The sequence below is a fragment of the Myxine glutinosa genome, chromosome 5, assembly GCF_964187855.1.
Source record: "Myxine glutinosa chromosome 5, kmMyxGlut1.1, whole genome shotgun sequence".
NCBI lineage: Eukaryota > Metazoa > Chordata > Myxini > Myxiniformes > Myxinidae > Myxine > Myxine glutinosa.
In genome coordinates this window covers 7,674,600-7,696,985 of record NC_136265.1, presented here as the reverse complement: position 1 = coordinate 7,696,985, position 22,386 = coordinate 7,674,600, and the positions used below count along the sequence as shown (strand labels likewise).

At 49.8% G+C, this 22,386-nt stretch overlaps 1 protein-coding gene across 1 annotated transcript in view; it reads left to right on the top strand.

The window, feature by feature from the left end:
* The first annotated feature begins 480 nt into the window (after positions 1-480).
* The window catches only part of LOC137427987 (calaxin), a 68,053-nt gene continuing 46,147 nt past the window's right edge, over positions 481-22,386 (top strand). The window contains exon 1 of the mRNA XM_078777549.1: positions 481-522. Within this exon, the coding sequence (XP_078633675.1) occupies positions 516-522 (7 nt within the window). The 5' untranslated portion in view covers positions 481-515. The remainder of the gene's footprint in view (positions 523-22,386) is intronic.

Genomic DNA, 22,386 nt, shown 5'->3' with positions numbered 1-22,386 from the left:
TGAACAATGTTTCTTTATCTGTGATGTTTTGTTTACGTTATGTTTTTTTCAGCGTGCCGTCGTCGTTTCACGTTCTACTCAATGTGTGTAAGCCGTGGTGGTATAGTTAGTAGCAGAGCTCATCCGATTTTGTGTACGATCAGAAGAAATGATGATGTTCATTTGACCTGTCAGCAATTCCTCTTTACAAATTGTTACATAATACTCGTCATATCAAACTATATTGCGTCCCACCATTGGGTGAGAGACCTCCTGTTGCTCCGCCTTGGTAGTTGGTCGCGTCCCACCATTGGGTGAGAGACCTCGTGTTGCTCCGCCTTGGTCGCGTTCCATCATTGGGTGAGAGACCTCGTGTTGCTCCGCCTTGGTCGCGTTCCATCATTGGGTGAGAGACCTCGTGTTGCTCCGCCTTGGTCGCGTTCCATCATTGGGTGAGAGACCTCGTGTTGCTCCACCTTGCCCCTTGGTCTCCACTCAGAAGTGCTCACAACTCGCTCTCCCCTCCTCACTCGGACATGTCAGGTGTGTTTGAGGGGAATCCGGAGTGGTGTAATCTGATATAACATTGTTGAGTCATTTTGTAAGTCAGAATCAAAATGGTAATTCAGTTATAAATATTTCTTCACAAAATAACCGCACAACTTATTCATGACGAGTCACGACGAACCTATACTGGGTTGAGGGAGTGTGTGCGTATGTTCGACATAAAGCAGCAATCTTTTACTGTTAGGGGATTTGGGGAAAGGGAGGAAAATGGCAGAGAGAGAATGAGTAGGGAGGGAATGAGCAAGAGAGAATGAGCAGAGAGAGAATGAGCAAAGACAGAATGAGCAGAGAGAGAATGAGCAGCGTGTGAATGGGTAAGAAGGAATGAGCAGAGAATGAGTAAAGAAGGAATGAGCAGCGAGAATGCATAAAGAAGGAATGAGCAGAGAGGAGCAGAGAGAGAATGAGTAAAGAAGGAATGCCCCGAGAGAGAATGAGTAAAGAAGGAATGAGTAGAGAGAATGAGGTGGGAGAATGAGTAGAAAGCAAATGAAGGTCCCTGAAGCTTTTTAATCATTTTAACATAATTAATACTCATTTTAATTAATTTCAATATTAGTTAATTTTAATTTAACATAATTCATCATGGATACAATGATTATAAGTATTCTCACAGATAAGAAATGTAAATAATAACTAGAACTGCCACTTTATAACTGCTGGCATTGATGCCCGGTTTCCTCCACCTTCCAACTTTGATACAGCCCCACTTTGATACAGCCCCACTTTGATACAACCCCACTTTGATGCAACCACACTTTGATACAACCACACTTTGATACAACCCCACTTTGATACAACCCCACTTTGATGCAACCACACTTTGATACAACCACACTTTGATACAACCCCACTTTGATGCAACCCCACTTTGATACAGCCCCACTTTGATACAACCCCACTTTGATGCAACCACACTTTGATACAACCACACTTTGATACAACCCCACTTTGATGCAACCCCACTTTGATGCAACCACACTTTGATACAACCACACTTTGATACAACCCCACTTTGATGCAACCCCACTTTGATACAGCCCCACTTTGATACAGCCCCGCTTTGATACAGCCCCACTTTGATACAACCCCACTTTGATACAGCCCCACTTTGATACAGCCCCGCTTTGATACAGCCCCACTTTGATACAACCACACTTTGATACAACCACACTTTGATACAACCCCACTTTGATACAACCCCACTTTGATACAACCCCACTTTGATACATCCCCACTTTGATACAGCCCCGCTTTGATACAACCCTGATTTGATACAACCCCACTTTGATACAACCCCACTTTGATACAACCCCACTTTGATACAGCCCCACTTTGATACAACCCCACTTTGATACAAACCCACTTTGATGCAACCCCACTTTGATACAACCCCACTTTGATACAACCCCACTTTGATGCAACCCCACTTTGATACAACCCCACTTTGATACAAACCCACTTTGATGCAACCCCACTTTGATACAACCCCACTTTGATACAACCCCACTTTGATGCAACCCCACTTTGATACAACCCCACTTTGATACAAACCCACTTTGATGCAACCCCACTTTGATACATCCCCACTTTGATACAGCCCCACTTTGATACAACCCCACTTTGATGCAACCCCACTTTGATACAACCCTACTTTGATACAACCCCACTTTCATCGGACACGCATGACACATGATGTCTTCTTTATGACACTGAATTCAGTATTGTATTTTAAATAAAAAAACATTTTTAATGAGGGGTCCTCTGGTTCTTTTGGGGTCTTTTGGTCTTTTGGGTCCTCGGGGTCTTTTGGGTCTTTGGGGTCATTGTGGTTTTATGAGTCCACGGGGTATTTCGGGTGTTCTTGGGTCCTCAGGGTCTTTTTGGCCTTTTGCATCCCCGGGGTCTTTGGTGTAGTCAGGGTATTTTGGGTCCTCATGGTATTTTGGGTCATCGGGCTCTTTTGGGTCCTTTGGATCATTGAGGTGTTATGTCATTGGGGTATTTTTTTTTTTTTTTTTTTTTTTGTGTTTTTTTTGGGTTTTTTTGTATACAAGATCGAGGCTCATGAAAGAGCGAACATTAATCACACAAAGAATCAAACCGACACATAAAACACAAAAATAAGGGGAGCAGTAGACAAAATGGGGAGAGAGGGGGAAGGACACAAACACAACATTTGAGAGCAGGGACATCGGGAGAAATGTGGGAGGGGGAGGGCTTGGGGGGAGGTGGGAGAGGTATAAAACATATGAACACTGCAAGGACTTCCACGAAAGAAGTTGGAATTTCAAAAAAAGTGTATCTGGAGTGAATTAGCGGGGGTAGAAAAGATCAAGGTTTTGGATGGGGGATTTGGATAAGAGATTTTTTTTTTTTTTTTTTTTTGTATACTGAATCGAGGCTCGTGAAAGAGCTAACATTTACTTCACAAACAAATCAACCAGACAAACAAAATACCCAAAAAGAGGGAGCGGAAGACAAGATGGGGAGAGAAGGGGAAGCACACAAACACAACATCCGAGAGCAGGGAGATGTGTGGAAGGGAGATGGCCCGGGGGGAGGAGGCATGGGAAGGGGGGGGGGGGTGCGGGGAGGGAGAAGTGCAAAACACAAGGACTTCATGGACAGAAGTTGGTATTTCAAAAAAGTGGAATTGGGGTGAAATTAGCGGGGGTAGAAAAGATCAAAGTTTTGGATGGGGGAAGATAAGAGATGGTGGTGAACAGCTGTTTTAAAGACTTGGAGGGTGGAGTGGGATTGAAGAGAGTGAGGGAGTTTGTTCCAGAGGCGGGAGAAATGAGGAATGAAGGAGTGAAGGTGAACAGAGAGTCTTGATTTTGGCAGTTTAACCATAAGAGGGTTGCAGGCAGATCTTGTGCGACCTGTAGGAATATTTGCGGGACAGAGCCCAGAGAGAGCTGGGGGGGCAAGGCCAGAGAGGAGTCGGTAGAAGACGGAAAGACACCAACCTGCCTGCGGTGAGTGAGTGAGAGGCCCTTGGAGTTAGCTTCATCGCGGGAGATTCCAATGATTCTGAATGCTTTGGTTTCAACAGCGTGAAGGCGAGCTAGGTGTGAGGCAGGAGCACCAGCCCAGAGGGGAGAGCACAGCTGTTTTATGGTGGTGAACAGCTGTTTTAAAGACCTGGAGGGAGGAGTGGGATTGAAGGGAGTGGGGGAGTTTGTTCCAGAGGCAGGAGCACCAGCCCAGAGGGGGGAACAGTATTCCATTGAGCTGCGGATGAAAGCCTTGTATGTGGTGAGGAGCTCAGGTGTGCCAAGGAAGGACTTTGCACGACCGAGGATGCCCAGTCGGCGACTGGCTTTGGAGGCCAGCTTGGAAATGTGGTTTTCCCAAGAAAGATCATGGCAGATAGTGAAACCCAAAAGCTTGAGCGACAGAACTTATTGGAGAGGATTGTTGAGAAAGTAGATGGGAGGGTTTTCCAGTTTGTCTTTTCGGAGAGACATAGTAAGAGTGTGAGATTTGTCAGGATTGAAAGACATGTTCCACTTGTTTGACCAGTCTGTGATTTTGTCCAGGTCTGCAGAGAGTGAGGAGGCTGCAGACTGCCGATCTAAGGGATGAGGAATGGAGCAGCAGAGTGGAGTCATCAGCAAAGAGACAGAGAGGATTTTCCAGAGAGTCGGAGAGTTCATTGATGAAGACCAGAAATAGCACAGGGCCCAGAACACTACCTTGGGGAACTCCAGCCAGAACAGGAAGGGGAGATGAGAGAAATCCATTCAGGGCCACACGTTGCCTCCGACCAGAGAGGAAGTCCGCAAGCCATGAATGGAGATTTCCATGGATACCATAGGAGGAGAGTTTGGTGAGCAGAGCTGGGTGCCAGACCGTATCGAAGGTACGTGATATGTCAAGGGAGACAGCTCTGATTTCCTGTTTGGCATTGAGGACCTCCATCCATTGTTGAGACAGCAGAAGCAACATGTCCAGAGTAGAATGACCTGGTCTGAATCCAAATTGATGATCAGAGATCAAGCCATTGGAGAAGAGAAAGGATTTGATATCCGAAGCAATGATGGATTCCATGACTTTGCTGATAATTGGAAGCAGGCTGATTGGTCTGTAGTTGCAAGGATCTGTTTTTGCACATTGTTTGTGTAAAGCGGTAATGTTTGCTGATTTCCAAGATGCTGGCAGATGACCTTGAGCAAAAGAGAAGGTGAAGAGAACAGAGAGGGTGTGAAAGAGCGGCAGAGCAGGATTTTAGGACCCGAGGGCTGATGCCATCTGGTCCAGTTGCAGAATCAGTGTCGAGGTTTGACAAAAACCTCTCCACCTTGTCAGGAGAGAAGGACACAGAGTCCAGGAACAGTTGGGTTCGACTGGGAAAGGTGGGAACAGAGAGAGATGGGTTTGGGACACAAGATTTTTTGGCAAACAAGGAGTTGAGGCATTCGGCTTTGTCACGTGCGGTGTCATCTGTGTAGCCATTTGAGGTAAGGGAGGGGATGGAGGGGGAACAAACACCAGAAACGGATTTGACCAGACACCACCAGGATTTGGAGGAAGTAGACAGGTTTGAGAGTTCAATCTTGAGTGCGGAGAGATAGTGCTTCCTGGCACTCCTGAGGGTAGATACACACTTGTTCCGAGCTTGGTGGAAGGAACTGAGATTGCCTTCAGTTGGATTTGCCTTCCAAGAGGCAAAGGCAAGTTGTTTCAGGGCATCTGCCTCACCACAAGATTCAGTGTACCATGGACGGGAGGAAGGGTAAGACAACTGAAGCCGAGATGGGATAAATCTATTCATGAGAGAGAGCAGTTTGCTTTGGAAGAATTCCCAGGAAGAATTGATGTCAGAGGCAGTCGAGATGGGAGACCAGTCCAGATGATTGATGGCTGCTTGCAGACCGTGCCAGTCAGCCTGAGTGAAATGCCAGCCTCGTCGGCGCTGAGGAGGCTCTCTGAAAATGGCCAGAGAGATGTCCACTTTAACAAGCACATGATCTGAAGAACCGATTGGAGCAGAAGAAGAGCAGCAGGCATTTGCAGGGAAGTTAGTCATAACCAAGTCTAGAAGAGAAGATACTCCATTGATTGCGATCCGGGTCGGGAAATTGACAGATTGTGTCAGTCCCAATGAGTCACAGAAGTCCTTTGCTGAGGTGCCATGGCTGGTAAGAGAGGAACGCACACCCAGCCAGCTGGCATGATGACAGTTGAAGTCGGAAGAGAAAGTTTGGATGAGTTGAGAGAAGTTGGTCCATGTTGTCCGACAGCGAAATGTAAATGGAGTCATCACTGTTTGCAGGACGGTACAGAACACAAATGAACAAAAGGTGTGAGCGGAGAGGAAGCCGTAGCCAGAGGTGCTCCTGGGGGTGGGGTGGAGAGAGGGCAGTGCAAGAAGAGTGAGGAAGAGAGTTTTTGATAAAGATAGCCACCCCACCACCAGGACAAGGCTCAGGTCTATCATACCGGAGGAGGGAGTAACCAGGAAGAGATATTAAGAAATCAGAGACATCTTGAAGGAGGAAAGTTTCTGTTAAGCAGATCAAGTCTGGATTGTCAGAAGAAACCTGAATGGAGAGATCAATCAGGTTTGAGCGAAGGCCCCGGATGTTTGAGGTCCATACCGTTAATGAGGAGAGAGGGGAAGCATCGGGTGCAGGACAGGGGAGGGGAGGGGTAGGGTCAGATGAAGGATGGATGAGAGGGGGAGGTAGGGAGAGCAGTTGGTAGTGTGTCAGAGATTGCAGAAGAGTTAGAAGAAAGGGAAGGATGAGGAGGACGAAAGGTTTGATGGTGATGGGATGAGGCACCCAGAGGGGTTGTTTGAGGGGGGGGAGGAGGCAGAGGAAAGTCGAAGGTTGGGTGAGGTGGAGGTATGAGATAGAAGGGAGACGAAGTGGGGAGGAGGCAGCTTTGAGAAGGAGGTGGGAGGAGGGAGAAATTGGGAGGGATGGTTGGGGGGGGAGATTTGAAGGTGTGGGGTTGGGGGGGGAGTTTTGAATGGGAGGGGCAAGGGGGGAGTTTAGGAGGGGAGGGGCAAGGGGGGAGTTTAGGAGGGGAGGGGCAAGGGGGGAGATTTGGAGGGGAGGGGCAAGGGGGGAGTTTAGGAGGGGAGGGGCAAGGGGGGAGATTTGGAGAGGAGGGGCAAGGGGGGAGATTTGGAGGGGAGGGGCAAGGGGGGAGATTTGGAGGGGAGGGGCAAGGGGGGAGTTTAGAAAGTGGATGATTAATGAAAGATGAACATTTATAACAAATTGGGTTTGTTGTGATTTTCAAGTTCGCGATCCGTTTAAGAACGATGGAGGAGGGGTGGAATGAATGAGAATTTAGAGCATGTAGTGAGAAAGAATTATAAAAGATTGAATATTTTTTTGAAATGGAATGAGTTGAAGAGGAAATTGAAAGGAGCCTTTTAAATAGGAAGAAAAACAGCGTGTTGTAATGAACCACTGAATAAAACACTGCAGGGGAAAGTTTAAACATATTTAACCAGAACCGTGAAGAACAATCTTATATTCACAAAGATACCAACGGGGAGAGAGCCTATAGGGACAACCACAAGTCACTTGAACAGGGCAAAAGGTGGAAGGCAAGGGGATAATGGGGGCGGGGTGGGACAGCGCACATGGACAAAGGCGCACGATGGGACAAAAGCACACGAGGAGAAAGGGAAATAAAAGTTTTTTTTGTTGTTTTTTTTGTTTTTTGGTGGGGGGTTGGGGGGGGGGGGTTACAACGTTAGACAAAGAGTAGATGTTCAGTGAAGTTTGGGGGAAAAGGGAAAATCAAAAAACCTAGCAAAAACAGCGAAGGAAGGAACAAACTTCGACGAGGGAAGCCTGAGGCTGCAAGGCCTCACACGCGGCGCAGCAAACAGAAACAATTAATTTATGAAAGATAAACACCGAGAAACTTCCAAGGGACACACTATAGTTTCACACACCGAAAGATAAATACAGTTTAGACAAAATACAATTGTGAACAGACTTAACCTTGAAAACGTGGAGACCGTGTGGAGCTTCGAAAATTCATGACGTCGTCTCCGAATTTTTGTATTTTTTATGTTGTTTTTGTTTGTTGTTTTGTGTTTTTGTTGTTTTTGTTTTTGTATTTTTGTTTTTTCAGGTCTTCCAATAGGGATTCTTCAACATTATAATTAAAAGAATAGTGGGAAGTATGAGGGGATTTTCGTTATGCTGTTCAAGTATGATTTAAATATATATATATTATTATACCCAAAACACACAAAATCGCTGAAATATGTAGTTTCTGCTTTTCGACTGTAATTATGCAATATCATCTTTATGTTGTTCAAATGCGGTTATGGTTGTAATATGATATATCTTTATGATCTTTTCAAGAAACAAAATTGGACAATCCTTAAGTAAAGTCAGAAAAATTTCGATTTCATTTCCCCTTAAATCATCAACCCCACTCCTGTTATGACCAAAAGTCCACAAGTAATCTCAGCAAAAATATCTCACCAGGTCAAATCTGGCTGCGTATCATAACCATAGTCATTCACTGAACATTACAATGTTAACATACAACTGTTATTTGTTGTATTATTAAAATAAATATATTTTGCTCCTGAATCATCCTCTAAGTGGTATAAAATCACGAAAATGTCGTCATTAATCTTCCTCATCATCATCTTCTGAGTCGCTTGTGGTCGGTTCTTTGTTTGGGTTTTTGCATTGTTCACCTCCCATGCAAGTGCAGGCTTCTGTGCATGGCATGTTATTGTTCTTGCAGGCACATACGTGGCTGCGTTGACATGCAGACACTTTACACTTGCACGCGGTCAGCTCAACTAGTCCAACTGGAGCAGGGTCTTTGGTCATGAGGGTGGGCTGGAGAGTTCCATCTTCGATGTTCCATCTTCGATGTTCCATCCATTACCATCTGGCTTTGGTAGTGCTTGGTTGGGGAGCAATGACTTCTTCCAGATGAATGACTGATAGTTAGCTCGATAAATGTGTTGCCTAATACTGTCAGATGTTGGTGGTCGGCATTCACTCTTCTGCCTTTTCTGGCAGAACATCCAATATCTGATTTCGTCCGCCGTGTCACCTGCTGCCTGAGCTGTTGTGTACAGGGAGCATATGAACCGTTCACAAGCACGGACAGTATCCTCTGTCGGTGGGATAATATCTCCCAGTTGTGACACTTTCTGTTGGTGGTCTTTACCGTCCTGAAGTTTCCTCAAAGCTGTCTTCTTACCAAGTCCACTGAAGGCACTCGCCGTGTCACTTCCTGTTAGTGCATGCAATGTAAGTGCATGAATGAAACTTTCACAACAAAATTGGACGTATCTTGCCTGTAGGGGCTAAGAGAAAAAATAAATAAATGAAATCCGTCAAAATCTCAGATTTACGCCTCGGACACCACCCCCCCTCATAGAAAAGTGGCTGCCATTTATTGTTGCTGCCACAATTCAACTGTACATCAGGGCTGGATTTGTTCTATAGATGTTCCCCAATCACCTGGAAGTGACAAACCAACTGTGTAGTGGGTGTTGCACAAAACCATTTTGAGCATATTCTGGCTCCTGGACTATTATACTTTATTATAAAGTTTCACCTCGATCAATGAAGCGCTTCAAGAGATATGATTTTTTAAAGAGATCCGTTCAATTACGTATCGCTGCCAAACCGTGTTACTTATTGTAAATTCCAAAAGACCAATTTATCTTCCAGGCATGGAAAACTTATTCTTGAAGTTTTTGAAGGGAGGAGATAGGTTTTAAAGGTTTATGCTTCAAAAAAATCATAGCTCCCAAACCATGTGATCTATGACGACACAGCCTGGATTTGATTTGTTCGTCTTGGGCATGTGATCATGCTTGCAAAGTTTGGGCTCGATCTGTTCATCCGTTTTGGAGAAAAAGGGGTTTTAGTGTTTCTTTAAGGCTTTTCTGTTAAAAAATATATGGCAGCTGAACCACGTGACCCATGACGTCATAATTTAAAAATTTTTTCCCATCATTTTATCCCTGGATGATATTCAAGAAATTTCTTCCTGTTCGATGAAGTTTTGTACTTGTCGAATTATGACATCATAATGGAGGCACCTATGACATCATCATTAATATATGTTATTCTCCATGAATAGTTCTTTACAATGAGTCATGTATCAATTTTCTTCTACACAGCACTTTTGGAGATATAGAGGTGCAGTTTTTCGGTTTTTACAAGAATTCGCCCGTACCACGTGACCTTTGACGTCATAATTATCACAAAAAGATTCTAAGGGGGAAGGTGCACCGAAGGTGAAAAATTCCTGTCAATCGGACCAACGGTTGCAGTTGCAGAGTGTTGCAACGTTGAGTTGCAGAGTGTTGCAGTTGCAGAGTGTTGCAAGCTACAAGTTGCAACGGTTGCAGAGAGTGATTTTTAAAGAAAATAAACCCGAAAAATCGCAGTGGCACAATCAGTCACATGGCCTGAGAAGATAAAGTTTCTTCTTCTTCACACAATAACAACTTGTAGCTTCCAGATCGTACAACCAATCATGTTGAAATGTTATACACTTATTCCTCTTCAGGACTTCTACTTTATTATAGGGTTTCAGATCAATCAATGAAGCGGTTCAAGAGATGTAATTTTTTTCAGATTCTGTTCAATTACCAATCGCTGCCAAACCATGTGACGAATCAAAACTTCCAAAAGACAATTTTTAGCATGCAGACATGGGGAACATGTTTGGGAAGTGTCCACTCGATACGTTCAAAAATGAGGGAAGAGATAGGTTTTAAAGTTTATGCTTCAAAACATCATAGCTCCTAAACTATGTGACCTATGATGTCATGGTCACTGGACCTTTTGTTCGAGATCATGCATGCATGCAAAGTTTGGCCTTGATCTGTTCTGCCGTTTCGGAGAAAACGGATTTTAAGTATTTATCACGAAAAACAATATGGCGGCCGAAACATGTGACCTATGACGTCAAAATATTTTGGTTTCTGAATTTTTTTCCTTAGATGATGCACAAAAATTTCATTTTCCTTGGATCAAGGGTTCTATTTGTCGAATTCTAACCTCATAACGTTAGCACTTTTAATATCCTAAATAAGCATATTTTTTGGTCCCAACGCAGAGTTCTTTAGAATGAGCCATGATTCAATTTTATCCATTGAGCTGTTTCGGAGATATAGAGTGGCAAACTTGAAGGTTATTTTTCCAAGATGGCGCCCATACCACGTGACCTTTGATGTCATAATTAGTAGTAAAGAAACTCCCAAGGAAACGCTTGATGCTTTGTTTGTCTGTTGGATGTGGCATTTTTCTCAACTCCTGTCTTGAGCGGATCTGGCCGCACATCTTCTGCTGTGAGCAGGTGGCCTACGCAAGGGACCGAAGATTTCCGGATCTGGCACTTCCTAAAGTTTAGCTATAGGTTATAAACTTATAACTTGCAGCCCGTTGCATAACTTGCTTCAAGATATGGACATGGTGTCTGACGAAGATGTCATCCATCGCTGCTGTTGCCCATTCGATCCCTTCCAGCATCTGGTCCATAATTCACTGGAATATCTCGGGAGAGCACTTCAAACCATAGGGAAGACGCAACCAGTGGTATCTCCCCACCGGTGTATTGAATGTGTTCAGGAATGAGGGTGACTAGTCAAGACAGATTATGCCGACATACCTCCTGCGCCTTTGCTACCTCTTTCTTTGCAGCCTTCTTGGCTGCCTTATAACTTTCGTGCTCTGCTTTTTCTGCCCCCGTGCCATTTGCCTTCTGCCACTCCTTGAACTTCTTCCTCTTCTCGTCAATCTTCTTTCCAACTTCATCATCCCACCACCATGTTTCCGAGTGCCTCGGTGGTCCGTTTGTCCATCCACATACCTCACCAACGGCTCCCAACAGACTATATTTCATTGCCATCCAACCACTTTCAAGCTCAACCACATCATCCTCTACCCTACTCAGCCTCTCTTTTAATGCCTCCCTTACTGTCACCTCTTTCAACCTCCACACCTTCATTCTCGGTTGGTACTTCACCCGCCGAGCTCTCCTCGCACCTTTCACCCTTATGTCGCAGACAACCAAGTTGTGCTGTGAAACAGCCTCCTCCCCCGGGATCACCTTTGTGTCCCGGAGGTGCCCCCTATCTCGCCTACGCACCAGCAGGTAGTCAACGGTTGTCGTCGACCCACCTGACGTCTATGTAACAAGCTTATTATCCTCTTTCTGGAACTGAGTATTACAAATCAACAAATCAGCTCCATCAGCAAACTCCAAAATCCTTTCACCTTCTCCATTTCTCACACCATATCCGTAACCCCCATGAACTCCCTCAAAACTGTCCATACTCCTTCCCACATGTCCATTTAGGTCTCCTCCTACCACAACAACTTCCTCATCTTTCACGTTTTCCATCAGCTTCTCTATCGCACACCAGAACTTGTCCTTCTCTTCATCGCTCCGACCAACCTGCGGAGCATATCCCGAGATGACGTTCACCAAGAGCTTTCCAATCATCATTTTCACCATCATCAACATTTCACTCACTCTAGTCACACTCATCACACTGTCTACAAACTCCTCAGAAAACAGGACACCAACACCATTCACGCCCTCCAGGCACCCTTGCCATACAAACTTGTATTTCTGTCCCTGCCTACCCTTCACCATTCTCACACCACTTCCCTTCCATCTCGTCTCCTGCACACAACATATGTCCACTCTTCTTCTGACCAATACTTCCACCACTTCTCCTGATCTCCCTGTCATTGGCCCTACATTCCATGTCCCAAACCTCAGAAACCGATCTCCACGTCGGGCATCAGACGTTTCATCGTCATAAATGGAGTGATTTCCACCCTTGCTTCGATTGGGTTCCCCACCTTGAGTTTTGACGAGCGGGAGTGGGTCCCCCACGGGGTACTTCGGGCTGTACCCTGCCCATATGTGGTTGTAATTGTCATGGTTCTCTTTTTGAGGCAATGTTTTTATGGCCGGATGCCCTTCCTGACACCAACCCTTTTAGTCGCCTCTTACGACACGCAGGGATACGGTGTACCTATTCTAAACCAGGGTACACACTGGGGTACACACCGCTATATAGTAGGTTATACCTATGAAATTTCGGTTTAATCCGCCTTGCGGTTCTGGAGATATGGATTTTAAAATATTTTTTCTTATATCCAAGATAGCCACCACACCACTTGACTGATGATGTCATACTTGAGAAAGTTATTCCTCATGGGTAGTCGATCATATATATGAAATTTCGCATTGATCCATTCAGCAGTTCTGGAGAAAGATGTTTAAAGGTTGTCCTTAAATACAATATGGCTGCCACACCATGTGACTGATGATGTCATAGTTCAGAAAAAAATTATTCCCATGGGGAGTTGTTGCCACCTATGAAGTATCGGATTAATCTGTTCAGCAGGTCTGGAGAAAGGAGAATTTAATTTTTTGCTTAAATCCAAGATGGCCGCCATACCACGTGACTGATGATGTCGTCGTTTGTAAACTACATTCTCATATGCAGTCGATCATATCTGTGAAGTTTCAGATTAATCCGTTTTGCGGTTCTAGAGAAGAAGATGCTTAAAGATTATAATGTGGCGGGCACAAGGGACAATAATTCCGCGCACCAGTGGGTGGCGCGAGCGTCCAGGCGGGGAACGAAAATGCATGCCCCGCCTTTCGACCGATCGGCCATGCCCAGGGGCAAGGCGTGGCCTCGCGACATATATGCGGGCTCTAAGCTCGAGCCCGCCCAGTGCTGAAGTGCGAGCTCTTAATAAAGACTCTTTGTTTGTACCAACGTGTTGTGGCCTACCTCTCTGGCAATCGAGTCGTGTGTGCACAGCACCACACTGGTGACCCCGATTGGTTCAGCCATTGCTGACCCCCGAACGCGCCATGACTACCAACGCCGTCTCCGTCAAACTCCCCGAGTTTTGGGAAGCGCAGGCTGACGTTTGGTTTGTGCAGGCCGAAGCTCAATTTCAGCTCCGAGGCATCACGGCGGACGAGACCCGGTACTACCATGTGGTCGCCGCCCTCGGGCCCGGCACTGCCGTCCGAGTCGTGTCCATCCTTCGGCACCCGCCGGGCGACCACAAGTACGAGGCGCTCAAACGTCTCCTCCTCGCCATGTTCGGGCTCACAGAGGTCGAACGTGCCGACCGCCTCCTGGACCTTCCCGCCCTCGGCGACACACGACCATCCGTCCGGATGGATTTCATGCTGTCCCTGCTTGGAGACCAGCGCCCGGATTTCTTATTCCGAGCACTTTCCTACGCCAGCTACCTGCACAGGTGCGCCTCGCGCTGGCCGGTTCCAAACTAATGAAACCCCGCGCCCTGGCTGGAGAGGCCGACAAGTATTTCGCGGCCTGCGACACGCGGTCGGTGCACGGTGCTGCCGTAGTGGCTCCCGGTGCGGAGGCTCCAGCGCCCCCTGCTTCCCTCGTGGCCGCTGCTATGCCCCGCCCACTACCGCCGCCGCCACCACCACCACCGCCGCCAACACGGCCGCCGCGGGGGCCACCGCAGCAAACCTGGTGCTACGACCATGCCAGGTTCGGCCGTAAGGCTAAAACGTGCCGCCCGCCGTGTTCTTTTGACAGGTCGGGAAACGACCGGCGCTCACTTGTGGCCATGAGCGTCGGCCATTCCGGCAGCCTCCTGTTCATCACGGACACCTTGTCCGGGCGCCGTTTTCTTTGCGACACAGGAGCGCAGGTAAGCGTCCTCCCTGCCTCCACGTCCGACAAGCAAGCCGCGGGCCGGGGCCCCGCTTTGCTTGCCGCCAACGGTACACCCATCCGCACATTCGGGAAGCATTGCCTCTCACTGCGGTTCGGAGGGCAGCACTTTCAATGGTCGTTCGTGACCGCCAGCGTGCCAATGGCCCTGCTGGGCGCGGACTTCCTATGTGCGCATGGGCTGTTGGTCGACGTTAAGCGCAGACGTCTCGTCCAGGCCGAAACCTTCAGCTCGCTCGCTTGTTCGCTGAGCAGCTCGTTGAGCGGCTCACTGAGCGGCTCACCGAGCGGCTTGCCAAGCGGCTTGCTGAAGGGTTCCGTCCCGGCGAGTTTAGTTTGCACGCTTCCGGCAGCGGACGACTTTACCCACCTCCTAGCCAGTTTCCCGGCCCTCACACGGCCCACCTTCTCAGCGGTGGCCGTTAAACACGGGGTGGAGCACCATATACCCACGGTCGGGCCGCCGGTCTATGCCCGGGCACGCCGACTCGAACCCACGAAGCTCGCTGTGGCGAAGGCGGAGTTCGCCACGCTGGAACGGCTGGGTATCGTGCGGCGCTCAAACAGCGCTTGGGCCTCTCCGCTGCACATTGTGCCGAAGCCCGGCGGAGGATGGCGGCCGTGCGGTGACTACCGCCGGCTCAATGATGCCACCACCCCCGATCGCTACCCGGTCCTGCATATCCAGGACTTTTCCGCCCGGTTGGCAAACACGACCGTGTTTTCCAGGTGGACCTCATCCGGGGCTACCACCAGGTCCCCGTACAACCGGGCGATGTCCCGAAGACGGCCGTCATCACCCCTTTCGGCCTCTTCGAGTTCCTGCGAATGCCTTTCGGGTTGAAGAATGCGGCCCAGGCGTTCCAACAGCTTATGGACAGCGTCTTGCGCGACTTACCTTTCCTCTATGTCTACCTGGACGACATCCTAGTCGCGAGCGCATCCCGGGAGGAGCACCTGCTCCACCTCCGCACGCTTTTCGAACGCCTGGGCCAGCATGGCCTAATCATCAACCCCGCAAAGTGCCGTTTCGGCGTCGCCACCATCGACTTCTTGGGGCACCGCATCACCAGGCACGCGGCCTTTTGTTTACCGGCCAAGGTGGAGGCGGTCAGGGATTTCCCGCGACCCCGCACGATCAAGGGGCGCCAGGAGTTCCTGGGCATGGTAAATTTTTACCACCGCTTCGTGCCCCACGTCGCCCGGCTCCTCCGCCCCCTGCACGAGGCCCTCCGGGGCAAGCCGGGCAAAGGTGACATCGCCTGGTCGGAGCCGATGGCCACGGCGTTTGCGGGCGCAAAGCTGGCCCTGGCCAACGCCACCATGCTGGCGCACCCGGCGCCCGATGCGCCGATCGCCCTCACCACCGACGCGTCGGACTACGCGGTGGGCGCGGTGCACGAGCAGTGGGTGCCTGGTGCTTGGCAACCGCTGGCGTTTTTTAGCCGGCAGCTTCGCCCGCACGAACGCCGCTACAGCACCTTCGACCGCGAGCTGCTCGGGCTCCACCTGGCGGTCTGACACTTCCGCCATCTGCTGGAGGGCCGCCCGTTCACGGCTTTCGTCGACCACAAGCCCCTTGTGTTCGCGATGACCAAGGTCGCCGAGCCATGGTCGGCACGGCAGCAGCGTCACCTCTCTGCCGTGTCCGAGTATACGACGGACATCCGTCACGTGGCGGGTAAAGACAACCCGGTGGCGGATTGCCTTTCCCGGTCCATCGCGCACGTGGTCCACCTCGGGATCAACTATGCCCGGATGGCGGAGGACCAGACCGCCGACCCCGGCGTCCAGGCCTTGTGGACCGCCGTCACGGGCCTCCCCGTCACCGAGGTGCCGTTCGACGCCGCGGGCGCGGCCCTCCTGTGCGACGTCTCCCTCGGCCGGCCTTGCCCCATCGTGCCTGCTGGCTGGCAGCGCCCAGTGTTCGATGCCATCCACGGCCTGTCCCACCCGGGCACGAAGGCCTCCCAGAAGCTCGTCGCGGCGAAGTTCGTCTGGCATGGCCTCAGGAAGGACGTCCGCGACTGGGCCAGGACGTGCCTCGCGTGCCAGCGCGCAAAGGTCCACCGCCACACCCAGGCCCTGTTGGCCCCGTTTGCGGTGCCCGAGCATCGGTTCGACCACGTGCACATCGACTTGGTAGGACCTCTGCCCCCCTCGCGGGGGTTCACCCACCTCCTCACCATGGTGGACCGCACCACACGGTGGCCGGAGGCCGTCCCATTGGCGGCGACGTCTGCGGCTGATGTGGCGCAAGCCTTCATCGCCACTTGGGTTGCCCGGTTCGGTGCCCCCTCGGAAATCTCGTCCGACCGCGGCCCCCAGTTCACCTTGGAGCTCTGGGCCACGGTGGTGCAAGGGCTCGGCGTAAAACTACACCGCACCACGGCCTACCAGCCCCAGGCCAATGGCCTGTGCGAGCGCTTTCATCGCTCGATGAAGGCCGCGCTCCGGGCCAGCCTCCGCGACGGCAGCTGGGCCGACAGGCTCCCCTGGGTCCTGCTGGGCCTCAGGACGGCGCCCAAGGACGACCTGCGCGCGTCCTCGGCGGAGCTGGTCTTCGGGCAACCACTGCGGGTACCGAGCGAATTTATCCCCGACTCCACGGCTCCTTGGTCCGCGGCGCAATAGCGCTCCGCCCTTCAGGAGACCGCCCGGAGGTTCGCCCCGGTGCCGACGGCACACCACAGTTGCCCGTCTTCCCACGTCGCCCCGGAGCTTCGCACGGCGGAGTACATCTTCGTCCGGCACGACGCCCACCGGGCACCGCTACGGCCCCCGTACGACGGGCCCTTCCGTGTGCTGGAGACCGGGGACAAATATTTCACCGTCGACATCGGCGGTGCCCCAGATCGCATCTCCGTGGACCGCCTCAAGCCGGCCCACCTCGATCTGGACCACCCCCCACAAGCAGCTCTGCCTCCGCGTCAAGGCCGCCCCCCGGCGGTCGGACCCCCGGCACCCCCAGCCCCGCCGTCCCGCTACCCCCCAGCCCTGCACGCATCGCCAGGGGGCGTTTCGGCCGGGTCATCCGGCTTCCCCGCAAACTCACCCTTCAGGTGCGCGGGAATTCTGGGGGGGCACGTGTGGCGGGCACAAGGGACAATAATTCCGCGCACCAGTGGGTGGCGCGAGCGTCCAGGCGGGGAACGAAAACGCATGCCCCGCCTTTTGACCGATCGGCCACGCCCGGGGGCAAGGCGTGGCCTCGGGACATATATGCGGGCTCTCAGCTCGAGCCCGCCCAGTGCTGAAGTGCGAGCTCTTAATAAAGACTCTTTGTTTGTACCAACGCGTTGTGGCCTACCTCTCTGGCAATCGAGTCGTGTGTGCACAGCACCACAATAACGTCATAGTCAATGGCAACCAAGATGCCAAAATTGCAAAAACAAAATTCGTCATGACAGAGATTTTGTCTGAGGCTACAACCATGCGTCATATGGCTATCTGCAAAGGTGTTTTCGGTTCGACAGGTGCAAATAACAACATAGGGCAATACCCCTTGTGCTCACCTGGTCGAATAAACAGTACACTGCACCGACTGAAGGTATTTTAAACCAATTTCAGTGGTTGCTAGAAGACAGGGCAGCAGGTAGAATCATACTAACATAATCATAAGACTTTAAACAAACAAACAAACAAAAAAATACCGATTTTGGGGGGTAAACCCTGAGTCTCCTCTACTTCCCCCACTCCCTTCTCCCATTCTCCTCTCCCTCCCCCACTCCCTTCTCCCATTATCCTCTCCCTCCCCCACTCCCCTCTCCCATTCTCCTCTCCCTCCCCCACTCCCCTCTCCCATTATCCTCTCCCACCCCCACTCCCTTCTCCCATTATCCTATCCCTCTCCCACACTCCCCTCTCCCATTCTCCTCTCCCTCCCCCACTACCCTCTCCCATTATCCTCTCCCTCCCCCATTCCCCTCTCCCATTCTCCTCTCCCTCCCCCACTCCCCTCTCCCATTCTCCTCTCCCCCCCCCACTCCCCTCTCCCATTCTCCTCTCCCTCCCCCACTTCCCTCTCCCATTATCCTCTCCCTCTCCCACTCCCCTCTCCCATTCTCCTTTCCCTCCCCCAATCCCCTCTCCCATTCTCCTCTCCCTCCCCCACTCCCCTCTCACATTCTCCTCTCCCTCCCCCACTCCCTTCTCCCATTCTCCTCTCCCTCCCCCACTCCCCTCTCCCATTCTCCTCTCCCTCCCCCACTCCCCTCTCCCATTCTCCTCTCCCTCCCCCACTCCCTTCTCCCATTCTCCTCTCCCTCCCCCACTCCCCTCTCCCATTATCCTCTCCCTCTCCCACTCCCCACTCCCCTCTCCCATTCTCCTCTCCCTCCCCCACTCCCCTCTCCCATTCCCCTCTCCCTCCCCCAATCCCCTCTCCGTCCCCTAATCTCCTTCCTCCCTCTCTATATGTCGGTGTCTATCCTTTTTAAACGGCCGTAAATACATACAGTCACGTGAAAAAGTAAGTACACCCCGTGTAAAGTTTTGACTTTTTCAACATATTTCAACATACAGCTATTTGATCTTCATTTCAACAATATTGACAGATAAAGGTGATATAATACAACAAATATCATGAAACATTTACATTTTGTAGTCAATTGTATAATTTAAATAAACATAAATGCAAATTTCGCATGTGGAAAAGGTAAGTACACCCTTGGCTCTAATAGGTGGTATTGCCCCCTTTGGCAGAAACAACCTCAAGTAGGCGTTTCTTATGACTGTTTAACGGTCTCTGACATCGACTGGGAGAAATTTTTTCCCACTCCTCCATGCAGAATTATTTCAGCTGTGCGACGTTTGAGGGGTTTCTTGCATGCACAGCTCGTTTCAAATCCCCCCACAACATCTCGATGGGATTTAGATCCGGGCTTTGACTTGGCCATTCCAGAACCCTCCATTTCTTTCTTTTCACCATTCCTTGGTGGATTTACTGGTATGTTTAGGGTCATTGTCATGTTGCAAGGTCCACCTTCGGTTGAGCTTCAACACTTCGACAGATGGCCTCACATTAGCCTCAAGCACCCTCTGGTACAATGAAGAATTCATAGTGGATTCTATGATGGTGAGCTGCCCAGGCCCTGATGCAGCAAAACTGCCCCAAACCATAATATTTCCACCACCATGCTTTACAGTTGGTATCCGGTTCTTGTGGTCAAATGCTGTCTTTGATTTTCGCCAAACATGTCTTCTGGTACTGTGGCCAAATAGCTCTACCTTTGACTCATCTGTCCAGAGCACATTGTTCCAGAAGTGCTGGTCTTTGCCTCGGTGTTCATTGGCAAACTTTAGTCTTGCGCTGATGTTCTTTCTGGACAGCAAAGGTTTCCTCCTGGCACAGCTCCCATGTAGATCAAATTTGTGCAGCCTCTTTCTAATGGTGGACTCGTGCACTTTGACATCAAGAGTGGCAAGAGCTACCTGTAGGTCCCGTGATGACATTCTGGGGTTCTTAGAGACTTCTTTCAGCATCTTGCGGTCTGCTCTCGGGCTGAACTTGCTGGGGCGGCCTGGCCTGAACAATTTGGCAGTTGTTTGGAATCTTCTCCACTTGTAGATTATCTTCCGGACAGTCGAATGATTGATTTCAAATTGTTTGGAGATCTTTTTTAAATCCCTTCCCAGACTCGTTGGCATCTATAACCTTCTTTCTGAAGGCCTCAGAGAGCTCTTTTGATCTAGGGATGGTGACGCCGCACACTTCAACAACAAAGAGCAAACCAAACTAAATGTCTGAGGTTTAAATAAGACAGGTTCCTCCAAGATCCTCTCTAACGATGTTCTAATCATTTGCACCTGAGCTGGTGCACCTGATTCTAATTTTAGGTATTTGAAGTAGCGATAAATGTAGGGGTGTACTTACTTTTACCACATGCGGAATTTGCATTTATGTTCATTTAAATTATACAATAGACTACAAAATGTAAATGTTTCATGATATTTGTTGTATTATTTCACCTTTATCTGTCAATATTGTTGAAATGAAGATCAAATAGCTGTATGTTGAAACATGTTGAAAAAGTCAAAACTTTTCATGGTGTACTTACTTTTTCACGTGACTGTATATATATATATATATATATATATATATATATATATATATATATATATATATATATATATATATATACGTTTTCATTTTCGTTATTCAGTTTTCACTTTTATTTGATGTACCACACTCGTTGCAGAGCGTCTGTGCCGCCAAAGCAAAGGAAGGGTTATACTGGGTGGTTTGCCATTGCCTTCCAAGCAGTAGTTCGGCCAAGAATTTGTAATTTGTTGAGGGTGCCGGCGATAACTCGCCCACTCTTGGTGATGGACACCGTGGGGATCTTTAAGTTCCATCACCTAATCCTAATGTCTGAAGACGGGGGATGCCCGTTTAACATCCATCGGAGGGACTTCACACACATTGATGATTCACCCAGTCTGTGAAACACCGGGATGATAGTTCATAGCCGGGTCGGGATTCAAAGCCAGGTAGACAGCTTAGAACAGAGTGTGGGTACCTCCAGGCCATCCTATCTGAGCGACTCTTGTGTCCCGCTCGTTTGGATTGCTGGAGTCTTGGCTGATGACATCCAGCATGAAGTCGGCACCTGTTCCTTCTACAAGGACACCTGTTCTGAGTTCAGAGCGAGGTGGAGCGGGTTGGCATTCTTTTTAACTTCGAGCAAGAAGCTTCTCGAAGGTTGTGCAGCTTAAGCCAGGAGAATATCCGCCTGCCAGAAGCCAGTGGAATATCCGTCATCCCCGCTCGTCACTCATTTTTCCCTTCAGGATCGCATCCGTCATTTGGGAGGAAAAGATGACGAGACCCAATCGATTATTATGGACTTACGGAAGAGGGGTCAGAACTTTGTTTACTACGGTTCTGTAGCTCGACATATCAGCGCCATTTTGATGAGCGCGAACCCACGTGCCACAGAATAAACCACAAACATCGCCAACAAGGGGCGGTCGCCCTTCACCACATCCTGCTGAACCAAACCACAAACATCGCCAACAAGGGGCGGTCGCCCTTCACCACATCCTGCTGAACCAAACCACAAACATCGCCAACAAGGGGCGGTCGCCCTTCACCACATCCTGCTGAACCTTTTCATATAATTTCAGGTGAATGAAGCGTGTAGCATCTCTTTGGATATTGTTTTTCTGCTTGCCTTTTATTCACTTTTTGTTGCAAAATAAGCAAACGTTATCATAAACCCGAGATGACGAGACAGTGACGTCACTGGTGGCACTTCCGTGGTGAGGTTCTGATGAAGACGTTGATGGCGTGTATGTTGCAGGGGAAACAGCTGAGGACAGCACTGATGTAAACCACTTGTAGCATTCCGAATGGTACTGTTACGTTTATGGGGGGCAGGATACCGAAGGAGAGGTACAAATGTATAGGAAGTAGCATGGACCGTGGACGCGTAGGAGAAATCTCAATATATAGTTAGGGAAACTATAGCTTAAGGTTGTTTATGTGTTCTTCACACGGGGGGGGGGGGGGGAGGGGGTGAAGACATGCTAATTAGCTCAAGGGTTAAAGGATAATTTCCCCAGTTTATGATTCTCCTCTGTAATATTACCCCGAACGTTTTGCTGCCATGGCCGGCCATGCACCTCCTTTACATCACATTTACCGCCGACAGAAGCCAAGGAAGAGCAGGTTCCCGCACACTAAGCGCACCTCCAAAGGACCTAATAGGCGAAAGCCCCGCCCACGAGAGGCGGATAAATAAAGGGGCGGTCAAGAAAGGCCGTGAGGCCACACCCCAAGGGACGTGATTGGACCGTGGGACATGGGCGGGGCGAACTGGGAGGCAAACGCCCCGATTGGCTCACGCGAATGAAGAAGAAGGGCGGGTCGATCTTTTCTCTCTCTCTCTCATTTTTTGGACAAGGAGGCTGCACCATCTTGACGAGCCTTGTGGTAAACATATTTGGTGCACGCTTTTAGGAGAGAGGAGCTCCTGACTGCGTGGGCGGCTGTCGAAAGAGGGTTTTGGCTGTGGTGCTCTTCGGAGGCGAAGGAGGCCGTCTTCATCACTTGCCTTCGACGCCGGGCTGTTCGTCGAGCGACGCCATCTTGTCCGCTTCCCAAGTGGGAAGCTCTGAGCCTCGTC